The sequence below is a fragment of the Canis lupus genome, chromosome 11 (assembly GCF_048164855.1).
Source record: "Canis lupus baileyi chromosome 11, mCanLup2.hap1, whole genome shotgun sequence".
NCBI classification, from domain to species: domain Eukaryota; kingdom Metazoa; phylum Chordata; class Mammalia; order Carnivora; family Canidae; genus Canis; species Canis lupus.
Genome location: NC_132848.1, coordinates 48617109 through 48641877, shown reverse-complemented (window position 1 = coordinate 48641877; position 24769 = coordinate 48617109). Strand labels below are relative to the sequence as shown.

Here is a 24769-nt window from a genome sequence, read left to right as displayed (position 1 = left end):
TTCCAGATCCCAAATCCATTTGCTTTGTTTTCCAGAAGAAACTGAGGATTAGAGAGACAGAAGCAGTTCCACTTCTTTTCAGAAGGGCTTGAGATGCCTCTTCCTCTCTTTTAATGGAGATCCACACACACACACACACACACACACACATGCACACACACAGCCCAAACCAAAACAAAACTCACTGCCTTCATATCATCATTTTGTCATCTTCTTCAAATTGGTCCAGCATTCATACCACAGTCAAAATTCTCTCATTGAAGCCATTTAGAGGTGTACAAACTTAGAACATGCTGGTCCTGTACTGGGCACAGGTACATTGCACTACGGAAACTTTGTATCAACAAAGCATCTTTCCTCTTGGAATGTTCTTGTAGACATCAGATGAAAACACCGGGTATAGATTATTGCTACCACTGTCAGCTCAACAGAGACCCAGAGGGGTTACGGTGACTTCTCCAGGTCATAAAACGGTATCCAAAAGCATGATGGAGACCCAGGTGTTCTGATTTTCCATCCTTTATAGCCACTACACTCTCTAACCCCAAAAAGCATCTCTGCTTGGTTTTGGCACATTTACTGAATCAGACTAGGAGATTCTATCCAAAGGAAAGATAGATTTAAGCTTCCTTCAAATATATTCTGCTCAGGGCTAAAAAGACTATGTTTATATCCCCTCACACTCCAGGTCATATAGAACTGGAGAAAAGCTAAATCTCATCAGACCCCTCCCAGCCCCTCAGTACGTGACAAAACAGTAACCTGGAAATGTTTTTTGCTTAATGGGTATGGGTGTGTGTGTGTGTGTGTGTGTGTGTTGACTATAATCTATCCTTCCGTTTTTAATAATGTGCAATAGAGAGGAGTTTTAAATTACATTTAATCGTTGTTTCATAATGAGTGATAATTAAATATTACTTTTAAAATAAGCTCTTTTTCTGTAATTGCATTACTTTTTTAGGGGAGATTTTGTTTTGCTCTTTAACCTGATTGTGTGCATTTGGAAAGTACCTTAGCGCAGAGTATCAAAAAGCAGAAAATTCTGGCACTTTTCCCACTTTCTATTATTTCTCCTGTATGGATGCCAGATTCCTTTGGGAAATCATCATTTGCTAAAGGTCAGGAGCAAAAGGAGGGGCATTCTTTAGTGTACAGTTACTGCTAATTAGAAACTAAACATCTGTGACCATGTCAGAGTTATTTGTATTTGAAAAGAAACATTTATATACAAGAGCCCTGTTCGGTAACATAAAACACCCTCTACCACAAAGTGTGTGTGTTGGAGGGGTAGGGGACGGACAGATGGGGAAGCTCCCGACACATGACTGGGCTGAGTGAGGTCATTTGCTAATTAAATCTCAAAGCATTTTCAGAGTATTTTCTTTTCTCTGTCAAGTGAAGTTTGTCACTCCCCCTACCCCTCGCACCATGGGCCAAAGCAAACATTTTACCAATTTAATTTGCCAATTAAAGATTAAATATTTAATCATTTTAAAGGAAAAATACATAGAAAATGGGTGGTTTGGCAAAACCTACTCAAAGACCATTGGGAAATCTCTAGCGACTTACTGTAACATCAGCCCTCAGTGTCTTCTCACAGTGTGCTGTAAGGTGAGCTCCTCTCAATCCATAAAGTGTGTGCTGAGCTGATAGGGGGGAAATGACACAATGTTTGACTTACCCTGTGCCTCTTCCTCCTCTCTCTCTCTCCCCGCTCCCCATGATGAAATTCTGTTTGGGGTATTCCATTTGTATAGAAATTGTATCTGTTCTTTCATTGTCCTATTAAGATAAATGTCAGTGATGCCTCTGGGATATTGGAAACGTTTCAGTCATAGGTCTTCATCCTTCCACATGTGAAGCCTACATGGCCCAGATCTTACCAATAATTCCTTTCGGAATACTATTTAATGTTGAAAACAAAGCAAAAGACCATCTCTTTCCTTCACAGAGTCTGCTGTCTTCTGATCTTCCCCATCCTTATCTTGACATCCAAGATATTTCTGTAAGTTGAGTTGCTTTTTGAATTGGATAAAAGATCATGGTGTCTTAATATATTGGGCCTTCCTCTCAAATAATACTATCTGTGTGAAGGCTCTGAAGTGCACAGTTTCAGCAAAATCGTTGTGGACTCTCAGGTTCTGAGTGTTTACAAAGTCAAGAGGCCCTTAGATGACCTGCCTTTCCAATGACCTATGTAGAATCTCAAAGTACCACTTGTCCGTGACTTTCACTGATTTAAGAACTGGCTTTTATTCCAGTTCTTTGGGTGTGAGTCAGCCTAGAGGGAAGGATTCAGTGACTTGAGGGTCTAGCTCTTACTCTTGACAATAAGTTTAAGATCATGTAGTCTGCCATTTGTGGCACTACCCAGTCTGGCCAGGCCCACTTCTCAGCCTGAAGTTCCACTGTTATTTCTGAAGCCTCTACTTCAGTCAGACACATCTACTTATACCTTGAGCATTTTTACCTTTACTCTCTATACCACTGTTTCTGGTTAAAAGAACTTCCTGGTTTCAGCCTTCTTAAAATCATGCTTGCTTTCCTGGATTCTATCCCTCTCGATACCACGACCTATGGTCTTATCCTCATGTAGCCAAAATATGACAATCACTTGCTTATTTTTCCAGGACTATCTTGTGCTTTTGCTCATCTTCTCAATTGTACTGCTCATCTTGCCAACCAGAGTGTAGGTTTCTCAAAGACCACAATGACTGTCTTATTTCTAATGGCACTTATCATTTGTTCATTTTGAGTACCCAGTGAACAGTTGTTTGATTGTTGAGGAGGAAGCTCTTTTTGCTACTACCTGTTATTCAATCATTCCCAAAGCCAATCTACATTTATCCCTGTGATAAAATCATAGATATTAATGAGACTTATATGTAAAGGAAAATCACCTGTAGAGCTAACACTAACACACATTGACAATCCTTGAAATAAGAACGAACTCCTATCTCCTACCTCCTCCCAGCTCAGATGTCCCATCTGGAGCTAGAGAGAATATCAGCATATACAAAGGCATGGATATGGAAATGAGTATTGAATGGTCTTGTGGTTTTTATGTCTCCCCAGATGTGGTCGCTCACCTGACTACCGTTCCCGTGAAATGGCAGCTCGTGCCTTGGTCCCATTTGTTATGGTAGATGAAATCCCCACTACCATCCGAACTCTGTTGGCCAAACTCCCAAACTGCACTGACCAGCGTTTCCGGCAAAACCATATTCATGGGACGCTGCTCCAGGTAAATAAAGCTACTTTTTGTCAAACAGCACAAGATAAACTTTGGTTTCTCATATACTGTTAGCAGGCAAAGATTTGATACACAAGCTTTTAACTTTATCTGAAGAACTTTTTTCTGTTGCTGAAAAAAACAGGTATTTCCTGGGTAATGTTTTCATTACAAACAGGAGTACAGCGACACAGATCATCTTTTGCATTAAATCCTGTTTTATACAACATGCTTTCTGTTTGGACTTACCTCTCTGAACCATTTAGAGTTTTGTCTTTTCCATCAAGTGCCACTCTCTGTTAGGGGTGAAGTTGTGAGCATTCCTTGAAAGAGAAGTTAGCACAAGACACAGAAGCAGAGTTATACACATCAGGGAGAGTTTGCTCTGCAGTGCAACACCATAGTACATGGGAAGGTCTATCCCTACTTTCCTGTTTTCTCTGTGCTACAAAAGAGACTTTTTCTTTCTAACAAATACACAAGTATACTTACTGCTTTTAACTTAACATTTCCTCTAGAAGTGACTAAAGTACAACAAAAGAGCAAAAAATAGACTTACTGAAACTGTCTTTTTTTAAACCCTAATTATAAACGTGGGAACAGGTCTTAATGGTGAGATCTGTTCATGTGTCTGCTGGGGTCACTCGTGGTGGGTCAGGATTCAGGGGGGTGGGATTTAAATATCAAATCATGTTTCTGGTTTGTGAGCAGAGTTGAAAGCTGACCTTGAGATCTCAGTATATGCTATAAGCTTGAGGTCTTCACTGCTGACATGAGAGGCAGTGTATATAGTGGTTAACAGTATAGGACTCTGGAGCCAGACTGTCTCGGTATCAATCTCAAATCTACTACTCGCTACCTGCACATCTGTGTCTTCATTTTTTTAAATTTTTTCATTTTATAGTATCACTAGCATACATTGTTCTGTCTTTGTTTTTGAGATAAGGGTAGTAGTAATGCATACCTGGTAGGGATTTTGTGAAGATTAAATGAATTAATGCATATGAAGTGCCAAGAATAGTACCTGGTACATAATGTGATATATAGTTACTATTGTTGTTATCATAGTTTTAATGAGCTGGTACTATAATATAGAACACTAATATCTTTAGTAACTAATTCCCTCTAGGTGAGAATGAATGCAAAAGAGACCTTTCTTGCCTTCCTTCCTTGGTTGTTGTATATATTCAGTAAGTAGTTATTGAGTGCCTCTCCTACATACTACTGTGTCTGTCAGAACAGTTCTTGCATTCAAGGAGTCAAAGATAAGAAAAGATCTGAAAATGGGCAATCATGATGTAGCATGCTAAGTGCTAGAGGAGCACATAGCAGAGCCACCTGATTGGTTTCGGGGAAGTCAAGGAGACCTTCCCAGAGAAAGTGACATCTAAGTAAAGAGCAGAAAAAGTTAACCAAAGCAGAGGAGGGAGGAAGAGTCCCCCATGCAGAGAGAACAGCATATAGCAAGGCTCAGGGTGGGTGGGAAGTTGACCTACCTAGGACCTGCAAGCTTCGGTGGGACTAAATTCTAGGTTGGCTGGTCTCACACTGGTCTCAGGACCTCTTTAACTTCAGGAAAGTCATTGAGGATTCCTGAGAGATTGTCTGTCAATATTTAATTAGAAACTAAAAGAGAAAATCTTAAAACACAAGAACTCACAAGCACACATTCCATTAGTCATTATTAGAACAAGGACGTCATTACACACCTTGTAGCCCTGGCAAACTCTTCTGTGTGCTGTACAAGAAGGAGAGCAAAGGAGGGAAGGAGTGTTTTTATGGCATCTTGAAAATAGGTTGATCTTGCAGATCTCCCAGAAAGACTGTGTGACCCCCAGAGGCCCCAGAGCAGACCCTCTGGTCTGTATTGTATATGCTGCAGGTCTCTAGTGGTCGGTCTCTCTCTCTCTCTCTCTCTCTCTCTTTTTAAGATTTTATTTATTTATTTTACAGAGAGCACAGCAGAGGGAACTGCAAAGGGAGAGAGAGAAGCAGGCTCCACACTGAGCAGAGAGCTTGATGGGGGCTTGATCCCAGGACCCAGGATTATGAGCTGCAGGCAGACACTTAACCAACTGAGCCATGCAGGTGCCCTTCTGTTGGTCTCCTTAGTGCAGACTCTTGAGCACTTGTCTCACTTGGTCCTCATTATTATCTCAGTGATGAAGAGATGGTTGGAGGGATAATTATCTTGCTTTTAAACATGGGACCCTGAGGCCCATACAAGTTAGATGACTTGATTCTGTCAAACTCTGCTACTTTGAAGGGAAGGAGCTGGCAATGAGTAACGAAGGCTTTTCAAAGATGCCTAGATTCTGTATCTGAGTTAGAAGAGGGGCTCAGATGGTCAAGGGAGGAGGGGAGATCAGCCATCAGATCTTCTTTCCTGCAGATCCACTCTCGGCTGAATTTTTGTCAGAAGTAATGAGGTTGGAATTGCTTCTTTGGCTGTCTCACCACTTGTACAAATGGGCCTCCCAGCCTCATTTCCCACACACAGCCACTAACAGATCTGGCTTGTGTCTCACCAGTCTGCCCAGTGACAGAGCACGGTCTTCTCTCTGTCTCTGGGCTGCCTTTAATATCCCATACTTGCTTTTTCTGTTACCTAAAGTGTGAAACACCATGAAAGGTAAAAACCCTGTAACTTCAGGTTGGTTGCGGCTGTTGCTTTTATTCCTGATTGTTGGGAGATGAAGGGCTTGTTGAAAACAAAACAAAACAAAACAGAATGGGCATTGGGTGTTGAGTATTGTGTTCATGTTCGCCCAACCAATTGCTGTCTTTACCAAGATTGGTTTGTACCCTGTTTGAAGAAAGGAAGTCAAAGGCATGTGCAAATCTCTCTTTCGTGTCCATTCGGCTGTCTTATCTATGTTGTGATAGCTCAGTTCCACTCTGTTGTTCTTTGTGAGGAAAGCATGAGTTAAGATGGGGAGGGCTTTTTCTCATTCCTTTCTACAGCTTATGGATTCCTTCGCTACATAAAGCTACCTTTGAAATCCATAAAAAGCCTGCACCTGGAAAAGAGGTGTTAGGGATTGAAAGGTCTGAGAATCTCCATGGGACTTTCAGAACCAGCTAAGTAAATATAAAATCCTTTTTTTTTTTTTTTTCAAAAGGAGGAAATCATTTTGTAATCAGAAAACAAATTCTTTCACAGAGCATTTTCTTGAATTACACATTTCAGCTTCTTTGAACAATGTTTACATACATATAATCCAACCTCAGAGTCTTTCTATAAGATACCTTGAAAATGAGAAATATGCTGATCTCTGAATTTTCTAGAATGATGGAAGAAAGACTCAAATTATAGGACATGCATAAAAAGAAAACATGTGGGAATTGTTTCTTAATCATTTTAAAAACCAGAGGTTTCTAATTGCAATGCTGAGATGGATGGAAGTAACGCACATGAGAAAAGGTGAGATTATGCAGCCGGTTTGTAAGAGCCAGTGGTAAATGACATTAAATCTCCATAAAGGCTAGATAAGAGCCATGGACATTACCTCATTTGGGAACAACACTGGCTGGCAGGGCTACCCTGTCTTTTAAGTAGAATTAACCGTCTGTTTTTGTTGCCAAAATTCTTCATGTTGGGGCCTTAACATTATTACTAGGTTACTTATCACCCCCGAGAAATCATATTGGCATCCAAAAAGTTCTCTTGTGTTGAGGAAGCGTTTTGGCCAACAGTTATAAGGCAAGATTTATTCTGATTCTTGGGTACTTAACTCACATTTTGGTGTTTCGTAAGGAAATAAATACCACTTGAAATAGAAACTTGAATTTTGAGTTTTTTCCATTTTCTATTTTGTTCCTTTTCTCATGATATAAACATATAAGAGGTGGTCCCTGCTTTTTCTTTACTTAAGGAAGCTCTCTTGTGAGTACAGTGGACAGTTGAGGCCATTCAGCTTCTGTTGAAGCAGAAAAGCTACTTTTGCATTATGTGAACATTCTAGGCAAAAGTAAAATTCTTTTTTTTATCAGTCAATCCAAATAATACCTGCAGTTTTAAATATCCCTTTGCTGGTATTAAATTTTCTCAGTAATCTGTTGAACACCTTGTTTAATTCTCTTATTCCTCCACCTTTTCCCCTATGACCCAAATTTGGGCCTTGATTTTTGTACTTGGAGAATTCTGAGCCTCTTTTCTGGCTGTGGAGCTGAGTGGCAGGATTGCACACTTGGGTTGACATGAAATATTAGCTGAGGATGGACCTCAAACAGCCTAGGCCCACAAATTTGGTGAGTTTGCCAGAATATAAGTAAAATGAACACTTTGAGTACCTCCTGTATACTACATAAATTGCTTATGTGATTTCATTAATACTCTCAGCAATTGTACCGGGTGTTTGAAAAGTACTGCCTGACTGTGATGTGAATAACAACTTTTTATGCCTAGGGAAACCAAAGAAAGAAGCCATCTTCACTGTTTTAGTTTGTCAGTCCTGAAAATCTGATTTGATCCTGGAAACAAAGTAAATCCATCATTATTGTAAAGACAGAGGGATAAAGGAGGTCAGTGAAGCCCTAAGAGGCTACAAAGTCTGGTAAAAGACTTTAGTATAGTTGGCACACAATGTTACATTAGTCTCAGGGGTATAACAGTGATTCACCAACTCTATACATGAACCTAAGAATACAGGATCCTCCATTGGGACCTAGGTTATAGCCAGGTGCAAAGTTGCCATACCTTCTGTCATCCTTAAGGGTGTGACAAAACCTCTCAAACATAAACACCCACAGGAATTGTGGGTTCTAGGCCTGAGAACTGCTGGGAACGTGAAAAAGAGGTCAAGACTGGACTCAGTTTCACACTCAGCAGTTCTTACCCAGTTCTAGGTACAGATGAAGACAGGAGTTTGCCTTTAAGGCTCTTACCTCCCAGTGTGGAGAGCTATGAGTTAGTAGCCAAGTGAGCCAGCCGAACCCTTGGGGACCAGGGAGCATATGAATAACAGAAATGAGGATGAGGCAAAAGATAAGCTGCCAGATAGGGCATCAGGCATGAAAGGAAACTGAGACTAAGATAACATTCTGTTTTAGTCTAGAACACTCTGTGTCAGGCCTAGAGTTAGGATCTTTCTGGGGGTGGGAACAGCTGTGCTGGGCTGGGCAGGACAGCAGGAGGACAAAAATAGAGGCAGATCTTGGCATTACCTTTGTGGAAAAGAAAAGCAGAAAACCAGGAAAGAAGTAAAGGTAGGTCAATTCAGCCGGCTACTTTTCTGAAGGAAAAATTTCCTGAAGTTTAGGCAACAGGGTAAGACCAACTATCCTTAGCTCTCTGCTGCAGATAGAAGTAGTGGAAACAAAAAGAAAATCTCTGATTGAGGTAGTCTTAGGTATAAATTCTGTCGGCATCTTCTAAATATAAGGAAGTGAATGTTTTTAGAAACCGTGTATTTTTTACTGTTACACCAAAACTTAAAATTAAGTTTAAAAGAATGATCAGTTCCATCTTTCAAAAATAGGACCACATAAGACAGCACCTTATGCTAGAAAAATTGTATCCTTTTCATATTTCTTAAAAGTACAAAATTGTGAAACATAAAGTAGAATGCTCAAGCTGCCCAGAAATAGAACATTGCTTGCTAGATTCCATTTGGTGACTTAAGGTTGGCCTATCTCCACTGTTTATTTTATACACAGAAAATAAAATTTCAGAATGGAAAGTAAAAACAAAAGCATGAAATTATGCTGATGTTGTAAGTTATAAATGGATTGCTGGTCAGTGTGCTTTTTTTCTGGAGTGAGTCATAAAGAAAATGCTCGCTCTGGTCATTCGTGGCCAGATTCATTCTTTCTTTCCGAGGATTGGTGTTGGTGTGAAAGGAGAAAAATCTAGGTTGCTAGGAAGTTCTCCAGTCCAAGAAGGGCCAAGGCAGAGGTTCTCCATTGGTGTGCTTGCAAACGTGCCAAGTATTTATTGATTCCTTCAGCTCTCAGTGAGTCTGAGTGGGGCCTAGCAGGGCTTGAGGCTCTATGCAGTCACCTGCAGCTGGGAGCAGCAGCATCTGTTTGTCCCAGAGTGCCAAAGAAAGATTATTTTCTGTGTGTGCCCTGACGTGAAAAGGATTGGGAAGCACTTTAATCTGAAAAAAAAAAAAAAAAAAAAAAAAAAAAAAATTAAAGAACTAAACCTTGTTAAATCTTACCTTTTGGCAATATATTCCTTTTTTGGATATAAGCCCAGAAAAGTCATTTTTAATTAAAATGCTACTTCTGAAGATGAATTAATCCTTTCCTTATAAATATCGAAAGGCTTTTATTTGGCATGTGTTACTTAGGGAGCTTTCTCTGGGTATAGGAGACAGTATTTAGCTGCCAGCTCTGGAGCATTGACTGTGGTGCATTGTCATTGTCGCCAGCCAAAAGTGCTACTGCTGTTTTGTAGTGATCTGAACTCATAGCATGTAGTACTTATAGATTTATCAGAAGATGTATCCCCAGGCTTTTATTGCTCTTTGAGATTACAGTAGGAGAAGCAATGATGAAAAGAATACACACACACACACACACACACACATCAGTTGCTGAGTCCATATGTAGAGTGTGTGTGTGTGTGTGTGTGTGTGTGTGTGTGTGTGTGTGTGTTGAGTGTCTGTGGAGGCTCTTCCTGGTGATGGGTATTATTCCCATTGTACTGATGAGAAAACTGAGAACTGAGGGTAGGAAGGGTTATGAGATCTGGCTAAAGTTGTGCAGGGATAAATTAGCAAAAGCAGAGCTGGGAATCAAAGCTTTCAAGCTTGTATAGTTAACTGCCATGCCATACCACTTCTCTGGATGAGGGAAAGAACATTCTGAGGTTAGAGTGACTCTCTCTGAGGCCTTCGAGGTGTGGAGTGAAATGAAAATTGTCTACTTATTTGTGCATTCTATTAATTGAGTACCAACTGCATGCCAGACACTGTTGGAGATACTTGGAATCCATCAGAGAACAAAGGAGACAGGGACACCTAGGTGGCTCAGCTGCCTTTGGCCCAGGATGTGCTCCCGGGATCCGGGATCGAGTCCCACTCACCTTGCGGAGAGTCTGCTTCTCCCTCTGCCTGTGTCTCTGCCTGTCTCTCTGTATGTCTCTCATGAATAAATAAATAAAATCTTAAAAAAAAAAAAAAAGAACAAAGGAGACAGATCCTTGCTTGCAGAGATCACTGCTCTCACAGACCTTACATTCAAGAGGCAGGGAGCCAGACAAGAGTAAATGATACTATAAAAGAATCTGTTCTAATTTATTATAATAAATTACATCATTTATTAGAAGGTAATAATTTCTGTGGACAAAAAGAATAAGCAGAGTAGAATAAGGTGAATCAGGAGTTGGTTAGAGAGGAGGGCAGATGGCAGTATTCAATGAAGTCTTAGAAGAGTCATTGTTGAAAAGATAACATTTGAGCAAATCGCATTAAGAGATGAGGGAAAACATAAACCTCTTTTTTAAAATAAAACATAAACCTCTTTTCTCTTGAAGTTGGGTTTGTTACACATGCCTGTACATTCAAGGTTACCTTTAACTATAAAGAAGTGCTAACAGAGTAAGCAGTGAGTAGTAAGTAAACAAAGCTAGGAGGGATACTTTACTTGAGAAATTGGAATGCTCTGTAAAGACCCCGTGCTATACATGCAGATTACTGGGGACTATATGAAGTCATTTCCCTGAACAAGCAAGTCAGTCTGTCTTAGTTCCCTTGAGCTTCGATAAGGAAGAAAGTATCTAATCATATCTCCTGTCTTCTAGGATAATCTTTCCTTTAACCCTTTGCACATGGGCCTTAGACACGCAGAGTAAATACAGAGAATGTTTACGTACCCTTTTATTTAGCAAATACTTACTGAATGATAATTGAGTACATGATACTATGCCAGGTGCCATGGAAGATACAAAGAAAATATATAGCATGTTCTCTGCCCTCAAGAGGCTATGAGCTGCTGTGGAGAACAAGCCATCCACACCACAAACAGCCACCCAGAAATACGTGTGCTGTGGGCCAGGCAAGTGGCTGAAAACACACACCTGAGAGGAGAGCTCAGAGAAAGCTTTGTAAGGGCATTGGGTCTTGGGATGAGCCTTTAAACAATTTTCTGTCGTTGACATAGGGACTGTGAGCCAAGGCTCGGAAGGGGGTGTGCAAAAGGTGTTTGCGGCAGACAGTGGGTAAGCCCATCAGGTACTGGAGTGTGTCGGAGAGGTGGACTGTGTGATGGAAAGGTGGGCACAGATCACCATTGGAGAGACCACAAATGCCAGGCCAAGCCATTTGCACTGTGTAGGCCCGCAGCCTTCAAAGTGAGGTGTGCAAGACACTAATGTGTGTGGAAGAATAGGTTGGTGTGTTGTCTGTCACATCCTTTTGACTACTATTTTATATCGGATGTATAATAATGTCTGTTATCAACAGAGTAGTATATAATTTCTAAATAAATAAGTCTATAAAAGCTGCCAGCCTGTGCTCAAAGAGGTTATTCCACAGAAGTAGGAGCATTGCCTCTGGAGCCAACTTGTCTCCACGTAGACCCTAGCTCCACTGCTTGCTAGCCATGTTATTTTGGGTGAGTTGATTGCTGTGCTTCACCACTTCCTAAGTAAATGGGAAAATACCACTGTCTCATAGATTGGTCGCGAGGGTTAAAGGAATTAATACATGAGCGGTGCTGGTCACGGTCTCTGGCATGCAGGAGACAGGCCATGAACATTGGTTGTTACCATTCCTACTTGGTGCCACCACTACCCTCACAACCAGTCCCAAAGGGGATTTAGGATCCCCAAATGCAAAGACCACTGCTGTTGATGGCGAGTGAAAGATTTGGCACTCGGGGAGGCTGTGTTCTAGAACAATGGATGTAGTATTGAAATAATGCTGTTAACAATGCGAGGATTTCTGTTGATATGTGAGTGTGTGCTTAGGACAGAAATAAGTCGATTTTCAGCAGCCTTGACGGAACATGTTAGCTTGCTCCACAGAAAGGTTCCTTTGGTCAGTCAGTGCTCTCTACCTTCCTGTAGATCATATTAAAGGTTGTAAGAGCTAAGATTAGTTCTGATTTTTAAGGGTTGAGTTCCTGCCTTGAGTTGTTATTCACTGCACCTGTTTTGTTTTGAATTACAGCCCCACCCTCAGACCCCATCACAAACCTGATGAGTCAGGAAAGGAACACCGTCACACTGTCTCCAGACAAAGGAGGCTTTCATCACTCACGGGGGAAATTTGAAGTTCAGAAAGTGAAAGGGGGATATAGGATCCTCGTAGATAGATTCATCTAGCACTTTTCTGAGTTCATTTTTCATCTTGGAAGACACGCTTTCCATCCCGCCTAGCATTATTGCTTGGGACTTTTTATGACCAAAGATAATTCTGAACGTGCTTTAAAAACACAATACAACAAAACATCACCTTGTGGGCGCACTAGCAGGCTTCTATTGTTTCCCAGAATTCCTATAAAATATCTGATGGTATGTGGTCCCATTATGTGATGCGATTTTCTTGGTGGGTCTTCATCCTATGAAAATAACATTGTTGTCTGCTTTCAGCTGTGCCAATCAAACAGCAACAGGGCTGTTTAGGGCTTTTGTTGGGGAAGCATTTTTGAGATTGCAGAGCATATGTACTTGTTGCATTGCCCTGGGATTGATTTAGAGCACCCAATATATTTCGGTTACTGAGGACCAACTTGGCTGTTTAAAAGCACTGCGGTTGAGTATAGCCAGACAATTTGGCAGCTACCCCAGAGGGCTGAAGTAAAATCAGCTCATGGGCCTAAAGGAAAGTATAAATAAGTAATAAAACTCCTATTTTAAGCCATATTGTTGTTCATGACATTCTTCTATTTCTCAGTGCTGTGTACCTCCATCCCCTCTACCCTGTCCTTCTGTGACAGGTTTCTCAACATCAGCTTGGTGACTCTTTCTCGTGTGGACTCTGCTGTGCATTATGATACGTTTGGTAGTAGATTGCCTGTAGTACCCACCCTCCCAGCTGTGATAGCAAAACTGTCTGCAAACATTTCCATCTGGTCCCTAGAGGGGGCAAAATCGCACCCATGGCTGAGAACCTTTTCTACAGGGTACCACATGGATTTTCACTATCATCCTGTGTGGATAAGGTGTGCTGCGGTTCTTTTAAATACTGATGGCCATGGAAGAAACCATTCCTGACCCATGAACAAATTATTGGCCCAACAGACTACAATGAGCTGTGCATGAAATAAGAGAAGAGGAGGGGCAATACAAAATTCAGGCTAGAAATCCCTAAGGAAGCACTTTTCTCCTCTCAGCCTCTCTCTTTCTCTCTCTCTGCCAGAAAAGTGCTATGAACATGTAAGCCAACTCTCTTTCAAAATCCTAGCTTTATATCGTTTGCTTTGTGTCCCTGTCCCAACCTGCCTCTGATCTGCTTGCATAACGTATAGTTGACATTTATTTCTGCCCTCCCCAGACTCAGGGAGCATAATAAAACTCTAGGTTCTATTTATCTCTGGGAGCTTAGGAAAATAACACATAATTAGAATTTTCTTACTTCTGTTTTTTGAAGTGCTAGTGTATTTTTATTACTGAGTACACTTGCTGTCTATTTCATTGAGCCTCTCTTGGGCTGGAGGCAACAAGCTGTGTGGAAAGATCTTCCCTAAGAACAGAAGTTCTGCTGAAAACTTAACCTGGAACATCAAAATTTTATTTTTGAGTTAAACATAAAGCTTTCTTCAGATCCCCAGATTCAAACTTCAGAAAAGGAAAACTGGAGGATAAATCTAGATGAGGGTGCTAAACTACATAGTGATTATATTCATTTTATTTTCAAAAAGCTCTTAAAAATTGTGTCTCAGATATATAAATATCTAGAAAGCCTGTAGTAAATTTGTGGCTTCACTCTCAGAAATGTTACAATATATTTAAAAATGAGAATTTTAAAAGCACATCCTTAATACCTCTTTTAGAAATTGTCAGATAATCCTTATGTGTGCTTCTTTGTCTAAAAAGATAGCTACAGGGGCACCAAGGCAACTCAGTTGGTTAAGCATCCAACTCTTGATTTCAGCTCAGGTCATAATCTCGGGGTCGTAAGATTGAGCCCTGTGTCAGGCTCTGAGCTGGGCATGAAGCCTGCTTAAGTAAGATTGTCTCTCTCCCTATGCCCCCCAAACCTCTCTCTCCATCTCTAAAAACAACAACAATAACAAAAAGGATAGCTACAGATATTAAAATGAAGCCTTACTTTCTGTTTTTATTAAAGGCAATGGTTGAAAAAATAAGCAAATTAAATCCTAATCGAATTTCTCTTGTTACTGTCAATAACAAGAACTTCCTGTGCCTTCTCTTCACATCAAGAGAATGTGAATGTTTTGGTAAATCTATTCCAAGTTTTGCACAGTTAATTTACCCATCACCCTATTAAGTTCATTATACATCTTGATATCAAAATATAAAGAATATATATAAAGAATACAGAACCAAGCTCATAATACTCCTTAGAGCAAACATATGAGCAGTGGTATTTTTTCCCCATTTAATTAAGGAAATCCATTCATGTAGACCACTGCTGAATTCCTATTTCTTATGAAATATACATTCACTGACAGCATCTCTCATATGTCTTGTGATTTTGCAACACTACCTTTGAATAATGAATTCCGCCAGTTATCCACAGTTTTTCCTGCCTACATTGGTAAGAAGAAAAAGTTAGTCCATCTCTTATATACATGCCTTTTTTCAGCTTTATTAAGATACAGTTGACTTATAGCATTGTATAAGTTTGTGTACAATGTAGTAGTTTGATACACGTATATATTGCAAAATAATTATACCACATTAAGGTTGGTTAGCATATCCATCACCTCACATAGTTACAATTTTGTTTTTGTGGTGAGAACTTTTAAGATCTGTTTTCCTAGCAACTTTTAAATACATGGTACATTATTGTTAACTATAGTCACCATGCTCTTATATGACATCTCCAGACCATATTTGTATTATAACTGGAAATTTGCACCCTTTGACCACCTTTACCTGTTCCCCTCTGCCCTGCAACCACTACTCTGCTCTCTTTCTGTATTTCTTTTTATTTTTTTTGCATTTCTTTTTTTAGATTCCACATGTAAGTGAGGTGTTACAGTATTTGCCTTTCCCTGCCTAAATTATTTTAGCTTAAAAAAATAATCTTAGCTTAATGCCCTCAAGGTCCATCTATGTTGTTGCAAATGGCAGAGTTTCCTTCTTTTTTTTGTGGCTGAGTAATAATCATGTGTGTGCGTGTGTGTATGTGGCACATTTTTTTCATCCATCCATCCATCCATCAGTGGACACTTATGTTATTTCCATGTCTGGGCTGTTGTAAAGAATGCTGCAGTGAACACTAGAGTGCAGATATGTCTTCGAAATACTGACTTCATTTCCTTCAGATATATTCCCAGAAATGGAATTTCTAGATCATATGCTAGTTCTATTTTTAATGTTTATGTTATTTTAAGTAATCTCTACCCCCACCATGGGGCTTGAACTCACAACCCTGAGATCAAGAGGTGCACACTCTACTGACTGAGCCAGTCAGGTGCCCCTTATTTTTAATTTTTTGAAGAACTTCCGTAGTGTTTTCCGTAGTGGCTGCACCAATTTTTATTCCTACCATCAGTGCACAGGAGTTCCCATTTCTTCACATTCTCATCAGCCATTCCAACAGGTGTGAAGATCATATCTCATCTTTTGATTTGCATGTCCTTAATGATTAGTGATGTTGAACACCTTTTCATGTACCTATTGGTCATTTCAATGTCTTCTTTGGAGAAAATGTCTCCTGAGGTCTTTTGCCCTTTTTCTATTGGGTTGTTTTGCTATTGAATTGTATGAGTTCCTTATATATATTTGGATATTAACTCCTACTCAGATATGTAGTTTGCAAATATTTTCTTCATTCCATTTTGTTAATTGTATCTTTTGCTGTGCAGAGCTTTTTAATTTGATGTAGTCCCACTGGTTTATTTTTCCTTTGGTTGCTTATGCTTTTGTCATATCCATAAAACATTGCCAAGACCAATGTCAAGGAGCTTATTCTTTGTGTTTTCTGCCAGGAGCTTTATGGTTTCAGGTGTTATGTTTAAGCCTTTAATACATCTTGAGTTAATTTTTGTGAGTGGTATAAAATAGAGGTCCATCTTCATCCTTTTGCATGTTAAAATTTAGTTTTGACACCACCATTTATTGAATAAAACATCTTTTCTGTATTGAGTACTTTTGGCTTCCTTCTCAAATAATAGCTGACCCATATGCTTGGGGTTTATTTATGGGCTCTTGAGTCTGCTCAGATGGTCTATGTGTATATTTTTATATTAGTACCATACTGTTTTAATTACTATAGCTTTGTAATATGGTTTGTATCGATCTACCTATCTATCTATCTATCTGAGAGAGAGACAACAAGAGAAGGGAGGGTCAGAAGAAGAAGCAGACTCTGGGATCATGACCTGAGCTGAAGGCAGAAGACTGAGCCACCCAGGTGTTCAGGAAGTGTGATACCTACAGCTTTGCTCTTCCTTTTCAGGATTGCTTTGGCTATTTGGGATTTTTCATGGCTCCAAAAATTTTAGGATTATTTTTTCTATTTCTGTTAAAAAAAAAAGGACCATTAGAATTTTGAGGAATTGTGTTGAATCTATAGATGGCTTTGGGCTTTTAACAATATTAATTAATTAATGACTTCTAGCGGTATTAATTCTTACAGTCTATGAACACAGGCTATGTTTCCATCTGTTTGTGTCATCTTCAATTTCTTTCATCGGTGCCTTATGATTTTCAGTGTACAGACCTTTCATCTCCTTAGTTCAGTTTATTAAGTAGTTTATTGGTTTTGATGTTACTGTAAATAGGGTCATTTTCTTTACTTCTTTTTCAGGTAATTCACTGTTAGTGGGTAGAAATGCAACCAGTTTTTGTGTGTTGATTTTGTATCTTGAAACTTTACTGGATTTATTAAGTTCAAATAGTTGTTTAGCAGAATCTTTAGAATTGCCTGTATATAAGATCATGTCATCTGCAAATAGAGACAATTTTACTTCTTTTCCAATTCAAATGCCTTTTATTTCTTTTTCTTGACTAATTGCTCTAACTAGGACTTCTAGTACTAGGTTGAATAGGAGAGGTGAGTTTTATCTTAATCTTAAAGGAAAAATTTGCAGCCTTTTACTTTGAGTGTGATGTTAGCTAAGGGCTTGTCATATATGGGCTTTTTATGTTGACATATATTCATTCTATATCCAGTTTGTTGAGAGTTTTTTATTATGAATGGTTATTGAATTTTGTCAAATGTTTTTTCTGCATCTGTCAAGATGATCATATGATTTTTATCTTCCATCCTATTAGTGTGATGTATCATATTGACGATTGCATATATTGAGCCATCCTCGCATCTCAGGAATGAATCCCACTTGATTATGGTATAAATCTTCTTAATATGCTGTTGAATTTGTCCTCTTAGTATTTTGTTGAGTAGTTTTACATCTCTATCAGGGATGTCGGCCTGTAGTTTTCATGTAGTGTTCCTATCTGGCTTTGATATTGGGATAATGCTAGCCTTGTAATATGAGTTTGGGAGTGTTTCCTCCTCTTCCATTTTAGGAAAAGTTTGGGAAGGATTGGCATTAATTCTTTTTTAAATGTTTGGTAGAATTCACCATTGAATCTGTCCTGGATTTTTCTTTTTTGGGAGATTTTTGATTTTTGATTACTTACTCAATTCCTTACTCATTATTGGTCTGTTCAGCTTTTCTGCTTCCTAATTCAGTCTTGGTAGGTTTCTAGGCATGTTTCTAGGAATTTACCCATTTTTTCTAGGTTGTCCAATTTGTCGCCATATAGTTAGTTGTTCATATAATTGCCTTTCTTATTTCTTTGTTTTGCTTATTCCTGTGCTCCACTAGACCCTTAGATGATATAATGCATTTATTCAACAAAATCATGTATGCATCCATCTCCTAGAAGAATGCTGACCCTTCTGACTCCCTGGCTACCCTGAATCCCTTCCTCCATGTCCCACACTCGAACCTTTGTTCTTAGATTATTAGGTTTAGTCTTTGCTCTTGTGCTTCATTTGTCTTTCTTTCCAAATTAATAGTTCTGCTTAATGTAATAGTTGTTAAGAGAAAAGTTTCTGGAGTTCAAACTATCTGGGTTCCTAGTTCCTTTGACAGCTTAGATTTCTTAGCCTTTGTTTTCTCTTCTATAAAATGGAGAAACAAATATTTGGGGCGGGGGGAGTAGTTGTAAAAACCAAAAGTGAGATAAAATGGAGTGACTCTAATAGCCAGATCTTCTGGCTCCAGGAGATAGCAGGGAAGAATTTTTTTAGGGCAAGAAAAGGGGGTCTTCTGAAACTATTCTAAAGCCTCCCTCGCTCATATCCTCAGTGTGCAGATGAGTTCTGGGATCTCTCTTGAATACAGTCTGCTGCTGGGGATTCATAGCAAGTCTAAATCTCCATGTGGTTTTTTGTTGTTGTTTTAGCTAAATGAAGTAGACTATTGTCTTACTCCTTTATTTTCCACTTTTTTCTTTATTAATGAAGGGGATACATGTTATATACTTGAATTAATGGCACTCTGGAGGAATTGTTAGGTATATACAGGTATCAGATTTTAATTTGTACCCATGTTCATAACTGAATAGGTAATCCTCTATTTTCTCTAGGATCTTGGTCAGTCTCCTACTTGAAATGTCTTTTTAATCTTGATAAATAGACTTTCTGATAAGGGGAGTATCTTTCATTAACTTTCTGAGAATTACATTTCCAAAAAAAGATCCAAAGTTGTTTAGTTATTTTTTATATCAAATGGATTTAATGTTTTTTTAAATTGTGACTTTGAAGAATTTATAAGTGCCAGAAAATTCCATCACCTTTGTTCATCTTCAAAGAAATCAGTATAATTAACACCTTCAATGTTAATTTCCCTTTTCACTACTTAAGCCTTTAAAATGTATCTTTATTTCATGTAGATGGTTAAGACAGGTTTTACTATTGTAAGTTTAAGTCAGTTTATAGCAAAAAGACCTTATGTCTTTCCTTTCTTCTATGACAGTATATATAGTAATTTTTATATCTAACACATTGTTTCTGAAATGTAGTTGCTCGTTTTATAATTGATTTTTTTCAAGTATGTGAGATACTAGTCCAGTTAGCAACCTTTTCTTTTCATACTGAAAAGCAGTATTCATTGATCACTGATCAGTCTATTTGAGAGAAAATTTAGCCATCATTTTCAGATGTGTGCTCCGAGAACAGAGAAACAAGGCAATAATTTGTTTTAAAATTTATGTTTGAACATATGCTCATGTGCGTGTGAGTCTCTGTGTGTGTATGTACATTCAGAATTAAGCTGCTAGAAATTCAAGTCCATGTTCTTCAAAGGAAACCCCGATAGTGAATTACAGATGTCATATAATCCATGGCCACTGACTCAAAAGGTACCAGGTGGTAGATTTCTGAAGAAAATCAGTACTAGAGCCCTTCACTGTATAATTTTAGTAGTGGTGAGGCTCTTGCTCATGCACCTCATTCCTCCTTCCAAACTCCAGGGCCTCAGTAGAGAAAGAAGGAGGACCATATTGTTTTGCAAATGTGTCTTTAAGACTCCCTTCATCTGTTTGGAATGAATGTATGATTTACTTTGTTAATGTCCCTTTGGCCTAGCTTTTCCTTCTTTGGTTTCTCTAATGTTTACTTTCTCCCTCCTGCAGGAGGGCACAGAGTGAATAGAGATGCACAGTTCCCAGGTGTCTGTCGATTTCAGAAGGTAAATCTCAGGTATCACTGCATCAGTCACAAGTCTAGTCATTTTTAAATTCATACAGAGAAGGGAGAGGTGGCCTCGTGTGTGTGTGTGTGTGTGTGTGTGTGTGTGTGTACAATGGTGGTGGAGGTCTAAACATATCTACAATTTAGTTTAAAACAAAAACAAAAAGGATACCAAAAGTCCACCTCAGAGGTCGTGTTCAAATGAATATTTTTCACTATTTTGGCATAGATTTGAGTACTGAAACATTTTCGTTTTACTTTTCCATCCCTGGTTGAACTTTCAAAAGTGGAACAGGTTGCTGTGGAGTGTAGTGAGCACTCATTCCCAGAGGAGGCCAAGCCCAGTGTAGAGAGCCTTGTTGTTCAAGTGTAGTGCCAGACGGGCAGCACTGGCATTGCTACACCAGACCTTCCGAATCAGAATCTGTGATTTCAGGAGATCCCCACTTAAACTCATATGCTCATTAAAGTTTTAAGAAGTATTAGTTCAAATAAGGGTTTTCTAGGATTTTATAGTGGGCCTATAACCCAAAGTTGTAAAATAAATATCCATAACTGATACAAATAAACAAATGGAGGAGAAGAGACAAATCTCCCTCCTATTCAGAATTCCAGATAATTTTATGGAGCTTCTCTCCCCACAACCCTGACTCCAGAAAGTGAGGCTTAACTTCCCTTCCCTCAATCCTTGAGTGTGGGCTACACGTGGTGACTTGCTTCCACAGACTCTGGAAAGAAGGAGGTGAGGAAAAGAACTCCACAGTGGAGAAATCTAGCAAATAGCACAGTGGAGAAATCTAGCAAATAGCACCTTAAGCACCTTAAGTTAGATCAAGTCTAACTTTAACAGTGATAAGTCATGGTGATTGCTTATAACGTGCCCTTGTTACAATGTGATGAGAATGGCATGTCACCTCTGTGGCCTTCCTCCCAAGAACCTGTGATCCTAGTCTAATCCAGAACCAAAAAACTAAAAAAAAAAAAAAACCAAATTGAGGGACTTTTTATAAAATATCTGATCAGTACTCCTCAAAACTGTTAAGATCATCAAAAACAAGGAAAAATTCTGAGAAGCTGCTACAGACCAGAGGAGCCTAAGGAGATAGGATAACTAAATGTAATGTGGTAACCTAGATGGGATCCTGAGACAAAAAAAAAAAAAAAAAGCCATTAGCTGAAAACTAATGAAATCTGGGACCCCCTGGGTAGCTCAGTCAGTTAAGCATCTGCCTTCAGCTCAGACCATGATACCAGGGTCCTGGGATTGAACCTGGTGTCAGGCTCCCTGCTCAGTGGGAGCCTGCTTCTCCCTCTCCCTCTGCTTGCCACTCCTCCTGCTTATGTGCTCTTGCTCTCTCTGTGTGTGTCAACAAATAAATAAAATCTTAAAAAAAGAAAACTGGTGAAATCTGAAGAAAGTATGTGTTTAGTTAATAGTAATATACCACTTACTACTGTAGTTGTGACACATGTACCATAGTAATGTAAGATGGTAACAGTGGGGGAATTGGGTGAGGGATGGGCAGGAATTTTGTTCCATCTAAAACTCACTGTAATATACCCACTTTCTAGTCCTCTCACTTAGAAGAACAGCTTTTCTCATAGAGTGTAGTGATGAGAAGCGAGCTGTGTGCATCCAGATTGCCAGAGCCTCTGTGCTGGATGTCAATAATTATAGACATCAGACTTCATTTGAGTGTGGTACTTGGGCCTTGGTCAGAGTCCTCACTCTTGATGCCAAGCAGGTGCTGTTTATTTTGCTTCTAAGAGAGCTAGAATTAGGCTTCGTTCATTTAACATGTGGCCTTCAGTAACTGAAATTGAATGTTTAGAGTATGGATCTTTGTCATTGACTGAGGGTATCCTAGTAAATCCCTAACACTAAATTCATTTTGGGGAAAGGGACATTAGTTCTGTGTGTATTCAGCTTTAGAATCATAAAGAACTTTGAAAATGACTTGAGCCAACTGGAGACCGTTTTTGAAGATGAGGTAGTTTTCATTAAAAAAAAAAAGTTGGCTCAACTATCTCAACTGCATGTAGAAAACAAACCATCATCAAAAGAGTCTTTTTAAAAATTGGGGGAGGCCTTCAAGAGTGTACGCAGCAGTGTCTGTGTACCTGACAGTCCACACAGAAGGCCTACACTCCCCGAACTGTATCTTTACACACCAAGTAAAGCAGAAGAGAGCACTGCTGGTTATGTGTAGAATCCACAGGGAGGACAGAGAGAAGGGCTGTTCTGTTTTCTGCAAGTACAACTTTAACTCTGCTGTAAATATTGGCTCTGGGAGTTTCACAACGTTGAGCCAGCATCAGGGGCCCTTTTTAGACTAAAATGGCTTGCAGTTGGGTGGTGTTTCTCATGTTGGGTTGTGAACACTGACACCGATTTCACAGAACTCTTGCAAAATGCTTTTGCTTGCTTGTGCTTTGTCTTATCCCTGTTCTTGGAGACCTTCCTGGCACAGGCCCTGTGCCGATTTTCCTCTGCTGTCTTACTGCCGTCAGCAGTTCTGTAACAGGATTAAAGGGATACCTCAATTCCCAAAAATAGACAGAAGTTCAGGAGGTTTATTGCCCAGCAGAGGGAAGTCAAAATAACCAGCGTTATATTCTTTTGGCATACAGATTTCCAGTTTCCCACATTGGGACCTGGTACATACAAAATTAAAACAGTTACAAAATTTTCCTCAGTGTCAAATTATGTTGATGCTTACTCTAGCTTCACTTTAATTCTCTTCTTTATCGGAAAGAATGAGCTGTAACAGTGGATTCACCTTGGATGTCTTCCAATGACTGAAATGCCAGGTGACTGTGAAAGAGTATAAATAAGACACAGACCCCAGTGTGCTTACCATCTTAAAACTAAAAAGTATAAAGACAAGATACTGTGTTTTTTTTTATAGTTACTTCATTCCTAGATGGTATGTACAGTTGTAATCATGTGCTTTTTTTTTTTTAAAGTAGGCTCCATGCCCAGCATACAGCCCAACGTGGGGCTTGAACTCACGACCCTGAGATCAAGGCCTGAGCTGAGATCAAGAGTCAGGTGCTTAATTGACTGAGCCACCTAGGTGCCCCGCACACTATTCTTATGGCCCCGTTCTTTGAGTCTCATTGACATACTAGATTATTTCGTGGAGAGAGGGTAGTATATGAAAGGAGGTTTTGGATCTAGGCAGACCTGGGCTTGACATACTCTTTCGCCCATTTTCTAGATATTTGGCCCAGGGCAAATCACTTAAATTCTAAACTGAAGCTTAACCATTTGTTAAAATAATAATAAAACATAATTTCCAAGGTCGGCAAGAGGAGAGACAGTATATGTGCAAATTCCCAGTATAGTGGCTGTCATGATACAGTTTGTTAATAAATGGTCTCATCTATAACTATACGTTTAAAAATACTGTTATGAGAATTATTTAATGTCATTGAGGACAATAAAAAAATAACTGAAGAGCTATTATACAGGGTTTGTTTTTGTCTTGTTTTTTTAGTACCAAATTTAGTTGTTGAAAAGTACATCTTATTTCTCCTGACAGAAAGGCTCTGTCATATACTGAATATCTGTATGCAGCTGCTTTTATTTTCTAGATTTTTAGTCTGTTCATTAAACAGTTTGTCTCCTTACACACTGGTTGCACATAGTAGCTCTATATAATACATTTTATAGAGTTTGTTGGAGACCAATTCCCATTCATTACTTTTCCAGCACTTTGTGTCAGCTTGTCTAATTCCCTTATCTTCCATTTGGTTGATTATTTTTACCATTTTATTGAGATAACATTAGATTTATACATCACATTGTTAATTATACATACATCTTTATTATGCTACTGTTGTATTTCACAACATGGTGTGCCTTTCCATTCATTTGTCTTTTTTTTTTTTTTTTAAGATTTTATTTATTCATAGAGACGGAGAGAGGGGCAGAGACACAGGCAGAGGGAAAAGCAGGCTCCATACAGGAAGCCTGACTCCAGGATCACACCCGGCTGCAGGCGGCGCTAAACCGCTGCGCCACCAGGGCTGCCCTCATTTGTCTTTTATGTTTCTCACTAGTATCATATTTTAAAGCTTTTCTCATATAGATTTTATGTTCTATTTTTCTATTTCTCTTTTTTTAAGATTTTATTTATTTATTCATGATAGACACAGAGAGACAGCGAGAGAGAGAGAGAGAGAGAGGCAGAAACACAAGCAGAGGGAGAAGCAGGCTCCATGCAGGGAGCCTGATGCGGAACTCGATCCCGGGACTCGATCCCGGGACTCCAGGATCACGCCCTGGGCCAAAGGCAGGTACTAAACCACTGAACCACTCAGGGATCCCTGATTTTTCTATTTCTTATTATTGTCATCATGAGTCCTTTTCTTATGTTTTAGCTCTGACTTGTGCTGTTTTTACTTTTGAAAGTGATTGATTTCCACATATGCACTTTGTAATACTGTTCATCATCACTTATACTTAGTCTGTGTTAAACACAGTTTTATGTACTTATGTATTTTTATTTATTAAATATTCATAACAATCCTAGAAAGTGAGTGCTCTTTTACAATAAGAAACTGAAGCTCAGAGAAGTTCAGTAACTTACTCAGGGTCACACTTCTAGCAAGTGACAGATCCAGGGTTTTTCAGAGCCAATACTCCTGTAAGTTCTATACTATACTGTACTCGGTCACCTAACTCTTATTTGTAATAATATCATTTGTAAAGATCCCTTGTAATATGTTTTCTGTTGAATCTCTT

The 24769-nt window shown here is 39.1% G+C and overlaps 1 protein-coding gene across 7 annotated transcripts in view; it reads left to right on the top strand.

The window, feature by feature from the left end:
* THADA (THADA armadillo repeat containing) overlaps window positions 1-24769 on the top strand; it is a 332010-nt gene that overhangs the window by 175518 nt on the left and 131723 nt on the right. For all 7 annotated transcript variants that reach the window (XM_072768181.1, XM_072768180.1, XM_072768179.1 and 4 more), the window contains one exon: window positions 3076-3244. In XM_072768181.1, the coding sequence (XP_072624282.1) occupies window positions 3076-3244 (169 nt within the window). The remainder of the gene's footprint in view (window positions 1-3075; window positions 3245-24769) is intronic.